Source organism: Hibiscus syriacus, unplaced genomic scaffold (genome assembly GCF_006381635.1).
Source record: "Hibiscus syriacus cultivar Baekdansim isolate YM2019G1 unplaced genomic scaffold, ASM638163v2 tig00005265_pilon, whole genome shotgun sequence".
Taxonomy (NCBI): domain Eukaryota; kingdom Viridiplantae; phylum Streptophyta; class Magnoliopsida; order Malvales; family Malvaceae; genus Hibiscus; species Hibiscus syriacus.
In genome coordinates this window covers 37,467-51,773 of record NW_024062050.1, presented here as the reverse complement: position 1 = coordinate 51,773, position 14,307 = coordinate 37,467, and the positions used below count along the sequence as shown (strand labels likewise).

At 38.5% G+C, this 14,307-nt stretch overlaps 1 protein-coding gene and 1 pseudogene across 1 annotated transcript; one reads left to right on the top strand and one right to left on the bottom strand.

Annotated features, from left to right (window-relative positions):
* The first annotated feature begins 629 nt into the window (after nt 1-629).
* On the top strand, nt 630-7,249 carry LOC120198990 (annotated as a pseudogene).
* A 2,515-nt stretch (nt 7,250-9,764) lies between these two features.
* On the bottom strand, nt 9,765-11,064 carry LOC120198989 (RING-H2 finger protein ATL54-like). The gene has a single exon (XM_039200217.1). The coding sequence runs from the start codon at nt 10,994-10,996 to the stop codon at nt 9,929-9,931; it is 1,068 nt and encodes a 355-aa protein (XP_039056148.1). The 5' UTR covers nt 10,997-11,064; the 3' UTR covers nt 9,765-9,928.
* Nucleotides 11,065-14,307: the final 3,243 nt, after the last annotated feature.

Genomic DNA, 14,307 nt, shown 5'->3' with positions numbered 1-14,307 from the left:
GTCTTATCGGAATTGATGTGCCCTACCTACCTAGTTTTATAAATATTGATTAATTTTAATCGGTGAGTTTTTACCAATTGTTTCTAATTACACTTAATTATATACCTCTAAAAAATTAGAAGTTTTCATTACTACAGCAGAGTTAATTAAATACCTGTTTTTAGGCTAAAACAATTTTGTTAGGATGTGTTTTAGATTTATTTTGATAAATAATGTGTGATTTGATCTAGTTTACCAATTTTGTTACAAAAAAACTCTCTATCTTGAAACAATAATGTTGGTCTTTCTCTCTCCAACAGCCTTAGAGAATCTCTCTCTGGTTCAGCAACTGGTCTGCAATGTAATCTCACGTGCAACATACTGTAGCTTTTGTTGTTTTTTCAAGGATTAAACATCTTTTAGAAAGGTCATCAACTTTCTTTCATGGGGGAGGGGAAGATAATAGAAGGGGGACTTTGTTTGGTGTTTTGAATGTGTAGTGCTTTGGGCTCTTCCTTCTTTCTCTCATTTTGGGTTTCTTTGTAGGGAACACCTATTTTTCTCTCTCTCTCTCCATTCTCAGGTTTCAGGTCTTACGAATTACAAGAGATTCCCTGTGTGTGTGTGTGTGTGTGGCTGTGAGAAAAAAGAACTTGAATTAAAAGAGAGATTGCAAGCGTAATAAGGATCTAGTTTCTTGCAAAACATGGCATTAGAAGCTGTGGTTTACCCTCCAGATCGATTTACTTATGGTTTCAAGGACCACTTTCCCGGAGGAGGAGGAGCTTGGGATTATGATTTTTGCTTCCAAGAAGAAGATAAAGCTCTTACTGCAATTCTTGAAAGCAACTTAGAACAAAAAGAGGATCATCATCTCCATGCAAATTGGAATTCCTCGTCTACTTCAGTCATGCAACATGCAAATGAGCTATGGGATCCTTACTCTTCTTCCCCCGAAGCTTGCACTGTCGACCAGTCTGTCCCCACCCCTGCGGCTTCTGCTTTCCAAGCGCCGGTGGAACCCCCACCAGCTAGCACTACGACGGCGACGGCCAACGCCGCCAGACGAAAACGTCGTCGCACTAGGAGCAGCAAAAACAAAGAAGAGCTAGAGACCCAGAGAATGACTCATATTGTTGTTGAACGCAATCGCCGGAAACAAATGAATGAGTACCTGGCTGCAATCAGAGCTTTGATGCCACCTTCTTATGTTCAAAGGGTCAGTTTTTATGTCTCTCTCTTTTTCACTTTTTCTTTGATAATTTCCATTAATGAAGTAATAATTAACCTTTAAAACAAGTTTAAATAACCCTAATCTATCACTTCGATTATTAACATATTATAACCATTTTTGCTTCTGAATCGTGAAAGGCATTGGCTTAAAAAAGTTAAGAAACTCCTGACTTTCCTGAATGGAGACCATTTAGATTCGTAGACTAGGTCAGCTATGAATCTTTCTTTATCAGACAACAAAATTATATATATATATATATATATATAGTACAAACTGTTGCGGAAGACGGCTATCAGATAGAATAAAATCGTAACTGATAATTTGAGAAAATAAAAATGAAGATAAAAGAGACAAAATTTACGTGGAAAACCTCTGAATAATGTAGGGTAAAAATCACGGGCAACGGTAGAAGAATTTCACTATGAGAAAATAAGAATTACAACTTCTCTCGATCTACCAAGGAGAAAACAATGATAATTCTCTCTTGATAAAAATGATAAAACAACTCTCAAGAAACTCTCTAAATTCTCTCTAGTATTGGAAGAAAGCTAGAATGCTTTGGGATAATTTTGAAGCTAAATGAGCTAGGGTATTTATAGTTGAAACTTAAAGATTAATTTGTAAATACCCTAAAATACAATGACTAAATGTGTAGTTGTACCTTGCTAATTTTCAACCATTTTAGCAGCCCAATTTGAACCAAAATAGCATGCTATTTAATTTTCAAAAGCAGCCAGCTGCTATAGCCAAATTTGACTTGATTTTCAACAATCTCCCACTTGAAGATTTGATTGGGACAATCATATCTTCACACCATTCTTTCTACCTTGTACCTTCATGTTGCTTACGTCTCTGACAGGCCACAAGAGGATCAACACCAGGTAAATTTATCTGCGTTGATCGCATTCGTCATGAAATCTGCTATGTTGTCTTTGGTATGAATCTTCTGCATATCTACCGTTCCTTCTTCCACCTTTTCACGAATGAAATGGTACTGAACACGTATGTGTTTTGTCCTTGAATGAAATGCTGGATTTCTTGCTAGATGCAAGGCGCTTTGACTGTCACAAAACATAGAAACATGCTCTTGATTGTGCCCAAGCTCCTCCAATAGCATCATCAACCAAATTGCTTCTTTACTGGCTTGTGTAGCTGCTACATATTCTGCCTCTGTTGTGGATGTAGCCACAATTGACTGTAATTTTGAAACCCAGCTTACAACTCCACCAGCAACTTTGAACACATATCCTGTAGTAGATTTGCTTTTATCCAAATCCCCTACATAGTCAGAATCTACATACCCATTGATTAGTAAGTTTGATCCTCCGTAACATAATGCAACATTTGAGGTCCCTTTGATGTATCTCAGGATCCTCTTTACTGTATTCCAATTCTCTTTGCCTGGATTCGCCATGTACCGACTAACCACTCCCACTGCTTGTGTAATGTCTGGTCTTGTGCATATCATAGCGAACATTAAACTTCCCACTGCTGATGCATACGGTACTCGAGACATCTCCATCCTCTCTTATTCACTGCTAGGACTCATACTGGAGGATAATTTGAAGTTAATAGGAAGAGGGGTAGAAATTGGCTTACAATCTTGCATGCTGAATCGTGACAATATCTTCTTCAAGTAATTCTTTTGTGAAAGCCAAATCTTCCTATTACTTCTGTCTCGGTGAATTTGCATCCCTAGAATTTTGTTTGTTGATCCCAAGTCCTTCATTTCAAATTAACTAGCCAGTTGTGCCTTCAATTCTTCAATATGATCTTTGTTGGGTCCTGCAACCAACATGTCATCCACATACAACAACAATATAACAAAATCGTTATCACCAGACCTCTTAAAATAAGCACAAGGGTCTGCATTAAGTCTGTTGTATCCAAGGCACATAATGAAGGAATCAAATCTCTTATACCAACACCTTGGCGCCTGCTTTAGACCGTACAGAGATTTGTTCAACTTGCAAACCAAGTTCTTCTTTTCGTCTTCTTCAAAACCTTCAGGCTGGAGCATGTAAATCTCTTCTTCAAGATTTCCATGATGAAAAGTTGTTTTAACATCTAGCTGCTCTAGATGTAAGTTCAATGTAGCACATATTGCCAAGACTACTCGAACTGTTGTTAGTCGAACCACAGGAGAAAAGATTTCATTAAAATCAATACATTCTTTTTGAGCATATCCTTTGACCACCAGTCTTGCACGATACCTCTCCACTTGATCGTCACCATTTCGCTTGATTTTGAAGACCTATTTGTTACCAATTAGCTTCCTTCCTTGTGGTAGTGGCACAAGGTCCCATGTATTATTTTTATGAAGGGCTTCAATTTCTTCTTGCATCGCCATCATCCACAGTGAAGCATCTGAGCTGTTTATTGCCTCCTGGTATGTTGATGGCTCACCGTCCTCTGTTAAAAGGCAGTATGCAATATTACCTTCTATAACATAATATGAGTGCCAATTGGGACGTCTTCTCACACGATCTGATTGACGAGTTGTTGGAGCTTCAGAACTCTCTGGTTCTTGTTCATCATGTGCTGGTTCTGCTTCAGAAGAATCTCCTTCTTCAAACTCTTTTTCCATATGTATCTGAGTAGTCTCTGACTTTTCAGAGATATCATCGCCTTCTTTTCTTTGTAGTTTTTCTTCTACAAAGATAACATCTCTACTAATGATCACTTTGCGGGCAGTGGGATCCCACAAGCGATACCCCTTTACTCCATCAGCATACCCCAAGAATTTGCATTTCCTGGATTTTGATCCAACTTTGAAATTTCTTGGGCGTTGTACATCACGTACACAATACTTCCAAATACATGGAGGTTTGAATAATCAACTGGTTTACCAGTCCACATCTCCATTGGTGTCTTCTGCTCTATTGTAGTTGATGGAGCTCGATTCACCAAATAACATGTGGTATTGACTGCTTCTGCCCAGAATGATTTTTCTAGGCCTGCGTCCCTCAACATTGCTCTTGTTCTTTCTAACAAGGTTCTATTCATCCGCTCTGCCACTCCAATTTGTTGAGGAGAGTTCGCCACTGTGAACTGTCTTTTGATGCCTTCTTTCTTGCAAAAGTCATCAAATTCTTCGCTTGTGTATTCTCCTTCATTATCTGTTCTGAAACACTTGATCTTATTTCCAGAATCAAGTTCCACCCGTGCTTTGAAGTTTTTGAAAGTTAAAAACACGTCTGACTTCTTCTTAATAGGGTGCACCCAACATCTCCTGGAGTGGTCATCAATAAATGAGACAGTATTTTGCTCCACCTAGGGATGTTGCTTGTGCTTGCTATACGTCAGAGTGAACCAATTCTAGAACACTTTTGCCTCTAGAATTTGATGTGTTGAATTTCAACCGGTGTTGCTTACTTGTTATGCAATGCTCACACAAAGTAAGTGATACCTTTGTTAAGCCTAGAAGTAGCTTTTGCTCCACAAGGACTTTCATTCCTTGTTCTGACATGTGTCCAAGTTTCTTATGCCATAGCATTACAGAATCTGAACTACATGAGGCAACAGAGGCTTCTGCTTCTAACAATGTCTCTCCCTTCAGCATGTGCAAGTTTGCAGCTATTTTTTCACCTTTCAGCACCACAAGCGCTCCACGGAACACCTTCATGATTCCTTTCCGTGTTTCAATCTTGCTAGCATTATTATCCAACAATCCGTAGGATAATAAATTTTTCTTCAGACCTTTCACGTGTCGCACATCTTGAACAACTTTAATTGTTCCATCATACATCTTCAATTTGATGGTTCCCACACCAACGATCTCTAAGGCATGATCATTGCAACTATACACAGATCCTCCTGAGACAGGTTCATAATGATGGAACCATTCTCTTCTTGAGGTCATGTGATATGTCGCTCCCGAATCAATGAGCCATATATCTGCAAATATTTTTCTGCCTTCCACGGTGGTTGACGCTTCACAGCATAGATCATCTCCATCATCTGAAGTGTTTGCGGTATTGCCTTGTGGATTGGATTTTTTATTTAGACTCCAACAATCCTTCTTCAAGTGACCCTTCTTTCCACAGTGGTAGCACTTTAAATTCTTCTTGCTCCTCGACTTCGATCTACCATGTTTATGACTGCTGCTTTGGCCACGTTCTGTTGATCTCCCTCTCATCGTTGTCAACGCTTCTGCTTGTTACAGATTTACTTGTCTGTCTTCCTTGTTCTTGCGCTGATTTTCTTCTTGTAGAACAGCAGCTACAACGTCATTGAAGACTAGACTGGTGACATTACTATTTGTCAAGTTGATGATGAGTTGATCGTACGAATCCGGTAGACTTTGAAGTAGAAGTTCAGCACGTTCTTGTTCTCCTATTTTACAGCTTAAGGATGTAAGCTGAGAAAATAAGGTGTTCAGTGTATTTAAGTGCTCCGTCACTGAAGTAGATTTTGACATACGGAGAGTGTACAATTTCCTCTTAAGGAAAATTTTATTGTGCAGCGATGTGGCCTCGTACAATTTGATGAGATGATCTCATATCTCATTAGCTGTCTTCTTCTCCTCGATGCTTGACAATACTTCATCTGCTAATGCTAGATGAAAGTTTACCATAGCATTCCCGTCCATCTCGTTCCATTTGATGTCATCTGCGAAATCCACCGGCCTTTCATTGATAGCCGCTAGACACCCGTCTTTCCTTAGGATGGCCTTCATCTTCAATTTTCACAATGAGAAATTTCTCCCATTGAATTTTTCAATATCAAATTTCGTTGCCATAGCTTCTTCTACGGATAGCTCCCACTATTTCACTATCGTGAATAGTTCTCTGGAACCTTCAAAGAATGGGTAATAACTTCTTATTTTCTTATGTTGGAGGATCCACCTTTTGGTGGCAACCACAAAGACAATAAGCAGATATTACACACTCTAATCTAGCTCTGATACCAATTATTGCGGAAGACGACTATCGGATAGAGCAAAATCGCAACTGATAATTTGAGAAAATAAAATTGAAGATAAAAGAGACACAAAATTTACGTGGAAAACCCTGAATAATATAGGGTAAAAACCACGGGCAATGGTAGAAGAATTTCACTATGAGAAAATAGGAATTACAACTTCTCTCGATCTACCAAGGAGAAAACAATGATAATTCTCTCTTGATAAAAAGGAGAAAACAACTCTCAAGAAACTCTCTAATTTCTCTCTAGTATTGAAAGAAAGCTAGAATGCTTTGGGATGGTTTTGAAGCTAAATGAGTTAGGGTATTTATAGTTGAAACTTAAGGATTAATTTGTAAATACCCTAAAATACAATGACTAAATGTGTAATTGTACCTTGCTAATTTTCAACCATTTTAGCAGCCCAAATTAAACCAAATTAGCATGCTATTTAATTTTCAAAAGCAACCAGCTGCTATAGCCAAATTTGACTTGATTTTCAACACAAACTACTAAGACATATGCATGAACCATTTTCAGGGTGATCAAGCTTCGATAATTGGCGGAGCCATTAATTTCGGGAAGGAATTAGAGCAGCTCTTGCAGACCATGGAGTCTCATAAGAGGACCACTCAACAGTCAGAACACAACGGCAATCTTTCGCCATTTGCCGAGTTTTTCACCTTTCCACAATTCTCAACTCGTGCGACGTCTCAGTGCAACAATTCACCGTCGTCCATGGCGGCTGATCGGCCCACGGCCGCTGCCACAAGCGTGGTGGATATGCAAACCTAAAGATACTCTCCAAGAAACGACCCAGACAACTCTTGAAACTGGTTGCAGGGTTGCAAAGCCTGTGCCTAACCGTTCTCCACCTCAATGTCTCGACCGCCGATGAAATGGTTTTGTATTCAATCAGCGTCAAGGTAATAAGCACAATACCAGCCAATCATTTAACAAAAATATTTCTCCAATTTTTCATCATCATTTTATTATTAATCTTAATAGGTTGAGGAAGGCTGCCATCTGAACACTGTGGATGAAATTGCAGCTGCCGTTAATCAAATGCTGCGCAGAATCCAAGAAGAAGCTACTTTTCACTGAGACATATAATGCCTATGTTTTTTTGTCCTGCTGTAACTCATCAGGAAGGGACTTTATCATTGTCGTTTGTTATCTAATTTGTTGCAACCATGAAACTTTTCATATATTTCCTTCATGCATTCCGAAGAACATACAGTGTAGCGAGTACAATATTTTCCCTGATGTAATTTGGCCATGGATAAATCAGATTGTCTTATTATTACCACTTTGATAAATACAGAAAACGTTTCACAAAACTGTGCCCCATCAACTACAGTTTGTGATAAAATTATTGAATATCAACCCCCTTTTCTCCCCATTGTGATAGAATTGCTCGATCTTGTGGAAAATAAGTAAAGGAGGCTGGTTTTTGTTGCCCATAGAATGTTGCTTTTTTTCCATTTGTGTTTCTTCTGTTTTGAGGATAATAATTAAATTACACCCAATGGATTATTTTAATGTCGGAGATGATCATGATCTGGAAGCCATACGCCTAATGTACCTCAAATGAATTGGACTGAATGTTGAACTTGGTTTGTAGAACTTGCATGATATATTGCACGTCCTAACGTGCGAATTGAACTTGGATCACAGTTTGTATCATCATTCTTTATTGAACAATGTCAATGAACCCAAGTTAGAGGTATCGAGTTCGAGCACGATGTTTGAACGTTTATTATCAAATGATTGAAAATATCTCGAACAAATACTATCTAATAATTTCCCGGTACTAATTAAAAAAACAATATTAATGAAACGTTAAAATGCCTTTATTTGGAAGAAGCAGACAATGGCATATTCATGGGAAAAGGGGTTTTCGAAAGTTTTGAGTGACAGGAGATTCTTTTATCACCTGTATAAAAGGATAGAGTTCCAGGAAAGATCGAAAGAAGTTTATTTCTGCAAATGATTGTGACTTTGAATATACAATGAGAACACCTTCTTTAATAGAAATGAGTAGTACTGGTACACATTCCTCGCAGCCTTTTCATTTTCTACGCTTGTAATAATTTAAGAAATGAGAATAGCTACTGAAAGTGCTACCAATATTTGACCTACATTTAGCTTCAACAGTAAAAATGCGTCACTAAAAGCATTGTGATGTGCCCACTTTACAGTGAGTCTCCGTCGTGTAAACATCAAACTATTTTAAAGAAATCATCCCATATCGAATACAAGGATTGCGTTCGACTCCCTACTATTTGGTGGCATCGTGAATTTAAGAATATATACATCCACACACTTGCATTTGAACAACAAATCGTCTTTGAATGTCCCCAAACATTAAGTCATTGGTTGGATGACATTCCTGGATAGGCTGCCCATAGCTGACAAGATGGTGAGGATGGGCATGCCTATAGATGTGCTATGCAAGAACTGTGCTTGCATGCTGGAAACTAGGAACCATATTTTTTTCGAGTGCTATCTTGTGAAGGAGGTTTGGAAGGTGATTCTTCGGTTGTGCAATATTGTTAGGCGAGAGGTGAGAAGTTGGGATGGTGAGATTGCTTGGAGTGTGATTATCTTGAAGGGTAAATCATTGACTGTATTCATTCTCAAAGGTTGCTTTGTGTGCTTACATGTATTATATATGGCAGAAAATGAATTACAGAAGATTTAGGGGGTCTGTTAGAAGTGTGGAGGATATTATTACTTGCATAAAGAAGGTGATTACGATTAAAGTGTATAGGAAAGTTGTTAGAAGGGATCCTGTAAATTTGATTCTTTGTAAGTCTTGGAGAATTCAGGATTGGTTCCCTGCTTTTGTGTTTGGCAGTTGTAAATATTTGTAATTCTTTGTAACAAGAAGTTATGCTTCTTCTTAGGTGATACAAAAGGATTTATCCCAAAAAATTAATAAATAATATGTATATTTATTGATGAAGAGAGTATCACAGTTTAACTGCACCGGATTTTGATCACTTGTAACACAATCAAACTGTAATAGAGGTAAGACCGCAGCTAGTGATTCCAGGAAAACTTGGCAATCGACAGTGCCTACTTGTACGAGCTTTGCCTAGCGGTTTGCAACCATGTTTGAATCTCTACGCACATGCTTTATGGAAATCGTCCAGTCCTTCTCTATCATTTCATATAATATTAATTATATTAACTACTACATTACGACTTTCTTTACGTTAAAGTCTGAGGGTGGAAATGGAAGGCGAAGCTGTAAACATAGCCCAACACTCGTATTGGAAAATGGGGCCGGCAATCACATCTTATTCTAACAAGTCCAGTTTTCGCTTAGAACTATGCTGATAGGGCTTAAGGCTGCGACTAAATGAACCCAGGAACTGGCAGGGCTTTCGATCAGATTGGGTATCAATTCATGTATTGAGTTGTTAGGAATGAAATCGTGGTCGCTTAGATCATCATCTTCAGAGTAAAGCAAAATGTGGATTCATTCACTTCTTACAGAAAACCCAACCCACCTAAATTCTGACCGCTCATCAAATCCACTGTTTTTGGTTTCAAGCAACCCCTTATAATTTCTTTTTCTGTACTTGTAAAACACGAGTTATGACCAAATGAACGATTAGAATCTCCATTTTACATGCAATGACTGAACTTCACCAATTCAACTTAACAACAGCAAAAATCAGTTTACATCAAATTTATCCTGAAACACAAACTTTCTCTTCACCATCATCACAAGGCAATTTCTCTGTTTTAACAAATACCGCACACTTTAAACCAAAACTATATCTAAAACAGTAAAAAGCTTTACACCGGAAGAATTGGGTCCATGCTCCGGTAACGTTTGGTTGACGAGAAAAACCTTCCACCACATGAGAATGATCTTTTCATTGGAACCGGGCTTAAACGAAGATGCTGGGAAATGGAGGAATTCCCCATCACCCTAAACTCGCTCGACTTCACCTCTTCTTTGGTTGCACTGATGCCTGAATCTAGGTTTTCAACATCCTCTTGAATTCCCAGAAACAAACTTGCAGCTGATGAAGAAGAATCCATGGAAACGCACCTTTTGATCTGTGTAATCTCGTTAGCCTCAACATGGCTTCTTCCAATGCAATCACAATTGGTACCTTCCTTGGAAACTCTTTGGTCATTAGCCTCTGGTAAATCACTTTCGGCTCTGCTTTCATTGATCCCTACATTCTCAGAATTTTCCATCTGAATATCAACAATTGCATCCACATTAGCAGAATTTTGATCAGCTGGAGTACCACACAAGGCATCGAAGACGATTTGTGAACGGCACAAAGGACAATTAGTGTGAGCCCTCAGCCAAGTATCGATACACGAAATGTGAAACGCATGGTTGCATTTAGGCAACAACCTCACCCTCTCATCTTCTTGGAACTCATTCAAACACACTGAACATTCCGTTCCTTCGATCAATCCCTCACCCTTCCTGTACTTACAAACAGTGATTGAATTTATGACCGATTGTTGCAAACCAACGGTTGTGATGAACCAAATAGGATGATCCACTCTATTCTCATCGAGCAACTCTTGGTCCCAAGTATCAGTTTGAGTTGGTGGTGACTGCCTGTTATTCCTCCAGCACCACCAACCAAAACATGACTTCACTATAACGACGTAGTAGCCGAGGAGAAGGATGAGACCGGCGACTACAGAAACAAAGACGATCACATAAGGTAAGATGTGATGGTTTTCCACCGAGAAGGGCGGCGGCGGCGGCGGCGGCAGGTAATAGTAGTCTGGGTAAGAGTAGCAGTTGTACGAGCAGGCAGGGTCACAGAAATCAGGGCATCCTATGGTTTCGTTTGTTTCAGTCAAGGCCGGGAAAAGCCTTCTGGTTTTCATTGCTATATGAAGAGATAATTGAAGAAAAAAGATGAAAGAAATGAAGGCTCTAATTTACCTGTGAACTTCATTTTTTTGTTTGAATTTGAAGAGAAGAAATGAAGAAAATCAATTAACATGTCTCTTTCAAGGTTTAGTGAAGCGTAAAGACAGATTTACATGCATGGAATGTGTTTGGTTGTGTTTACCAATCGGTATTAATTGAAGTTTAATTTTTAAATTAAATATATGAATATTGCAATTTTTTGGCGGCAGATCGTAATCATGATGGTAATGTTGAACTTTAGATTTAAGTGGATTTTAACCATAACTCCGGTCAGGTTGCCCTAATGTCATAGTTAGGGGATACTGTGTGCTTGTCGAGTGAAATGGACCTCATACCTGCTAACACTTGTTTTTCTTCTTAATATTATGTTTTGTTCTTAATTACCTCAAATTTAACGTTAAAATTTTGTTTGGTTGAATGAAAAATGGAAGGAAAAAAAAGGTAAATTCTGAGTGTGTTTGATAGTAAATAAATATGAGAAAAAGAAGATGAGAATGATGACAACTTTTTATATTATTACGTGTAAAATTAATTCATTCTAATTTAGAAGAAAAATATAAGAGAGATATAAGTTAATTATATATATTAAGTTTAATTTTCTTTCTTACCAAGCACGCTATTACTAATGAAGGTATGAGAACTTGATCTATTAATAATGCAGGGATTGACAAGCAAATTGTTTTGTAGGTACCTTCCTAACTTCCAGCGTAGTTAATTTTCAATCTATGAGGAATATTGATCTCGGATCTTGGTGATGACCGCTTCCTATTCCGTTTGTACTATGAGATTGATGCTGATAGAATTGAAAATGGAGGCCCCTGGAACTTCAATACTCATCTCCTTATTCTTCATAGACTTCGAGAAGGAGAGGACTCTCTTCTAGTTCAGTTGGACTGGGTTAATTATTGGATACTGGTGTACGATCTGCCTCATGGCTTCATGTCTGAACATGTTGCTAAGCAATTGAGAAATTTCATCGGCTCTTTTATTGAATATGACTCATTGGGTATTCTTCTTGATTACGAACGAATAATATGCATCTGAGTCAAAATTAATATTCGTCAACCTCTCAAAAGGAGGAAAAAGTTTGTTATGCCTAATGGTGTTCATGCTTATGCTCGTTTTGAATACCAGAAACTCACATTATTTTATTTTCTCTGTGGTCGCCTGGGTCATGGGGAGGGCTTCTGCCCAATTCCCGAGAAAAAAATTTCAGTTCCGATGGGATCTGTCATTGGCCACTACCAAGGAGGAACCTCAGCCGACAATGCAAATGGTTAATTGAGGGAAGTACTGAACCCAACCGAATATTCAAACTGAAGGCAATAATGTGGAGGCAATTATGGATCCTAATTAATTTAAAGGAGGCAAGTTAATGACTGATTTTTACTATGGGCTCCAAAACTCTCCTATTCCTGCCCAAATTCTGTCAAAGGCTCCTTTTGATACGGTTATGTGAGAAATGAAGAGGACATCCCAATCCAACACTCTGATGGATCAAAATGACCCGGCACTATTTCTTCAACAATCGAATTCAACTTATGTTCCTAGTGGAGCTATTCCCCCACTAATAAAAATGATTAGACAGGTCTGTTCAATCAGGTCAGTCTGGCCCAATGATGCTCCTAAGCTGGAATATCCGAGGTTTGGAGAAATCTAGGACTATAAGGTTCCTCCATTTTTTATGAGGCGCTAACCCTTCTATTTTTTTATTTAAACAAAATTACAGGGTACTTGTATGGGAAAAGTTTGTAAATTATGAAGTTTCCCAAATGGGATTGTTGTTGACTATGATAGTCGTAGTGGGGGTCTGTCTATTGGTTGGAAAGATAATTGCACGATTTCTATTCTCTTATTCACCTCGACACATTGATTTCCTTATAGATGATGATTCAGATGGCATATCTTGGAGGTGCACTGGTTTTTACGGTACACCTGAGGAGAGACTTACAGAATCTTCCTGGAATCTTTTACATCATCTTAATGATTGTCCAAATGTTCTTTGGCTGGTCATTGGTGACTTCAATGAATTATTGTACTCGATTGAGAAGCAGGGTGGTTTACCTCGTAGTGAGCGACAGATTCAGGTTTTAGTCAGCTTTATCGGATTGTTAGTTGTCTGATTTGGGGTACATTGGCAAATGGTTCACCTGGAAAAGAGGTCGTCTTCAATCCGATCTTATCAGAGAATGTCTTGATAAAGGAGTTGCTAATGATGGGTGGTGGGAACTTTTCCCAATTTTTAAACTGAAGCACCTCACTCGTTCTTTCTCTGACCACTATCATCTTCTCATTCATACTTGTTCAAGGGTATCCGAGACTAACAAATGACATTTTAAATTCGAGGCAGCTTGGCTCTTAAAAGACTCTTGTACAAGCGAAGTCTCTCGCCTTTGGAATCTAGTTGTGGGTACTGTCCCGACGAAATTAAAATCAGTGTGCGTTGGTCTTGAAGAGTGGTTCGCTAAAATTTGAGACGGTAAGAAAAATTCTCGTAAAGAACTTCAACATCGTTTAACCGAGTTGATCAATGTTTTTCCAACTGACGAGGTTCTTGAAGAGATAGTGGATGTAAAACTTGCTCTAACTTGGAGGCCGATAAAGATGAACTCTATTCGGAGCAAATTGGCTTAATAATGGTGATAAGAATACAACGTTTTTCCATAGGTTTGCTTCCTTCAGGAAAAAGACAAATCGTGTTGGTCATTTAAATGATGATAATGGAGTTCCCTATTCAAACATTGAGGACTTACTGGGAATTGTAGAAAATTATTTTGGTTCCCTTTTCTCTTCGAATGGTAGTAACTATTTTGACCCAATTCTCCAAGGTATAACTCCTTGTATCTCGACTGTCATCAATGATTCTCTTTTACGCCCTTACACTTATGAGGATGTCTATACTGCTTTGAAATTTATGAGCCCCCTCAAGGCTTCTGGTGAAGATGGGTTAGGCACCGTCTTCTATCAATGTTTTTAGCATGTGTTCGGACAGGAAATTTTAGCTTACTGCATTGATGTTCTTTCCGGAGTTCAGGACATTCCTGAGATTAATCATACAATAATTGTTTTAATCCTAAAGGTGAGAAATCCGCATAATATGTGTCAGTTTCGTCCTACCTCCCTTTGCAATGTGTTCTACAAGATATTTTCAAAAGTGGCGGCAAATAGGTAACAATTCGTCCTCCATCTCTACATTGATGAAGCTTAAAGTGCTTTTATTCCCGGTCGGTTAATAACTGACAATGTTCTTGCAGCTTACGAGATT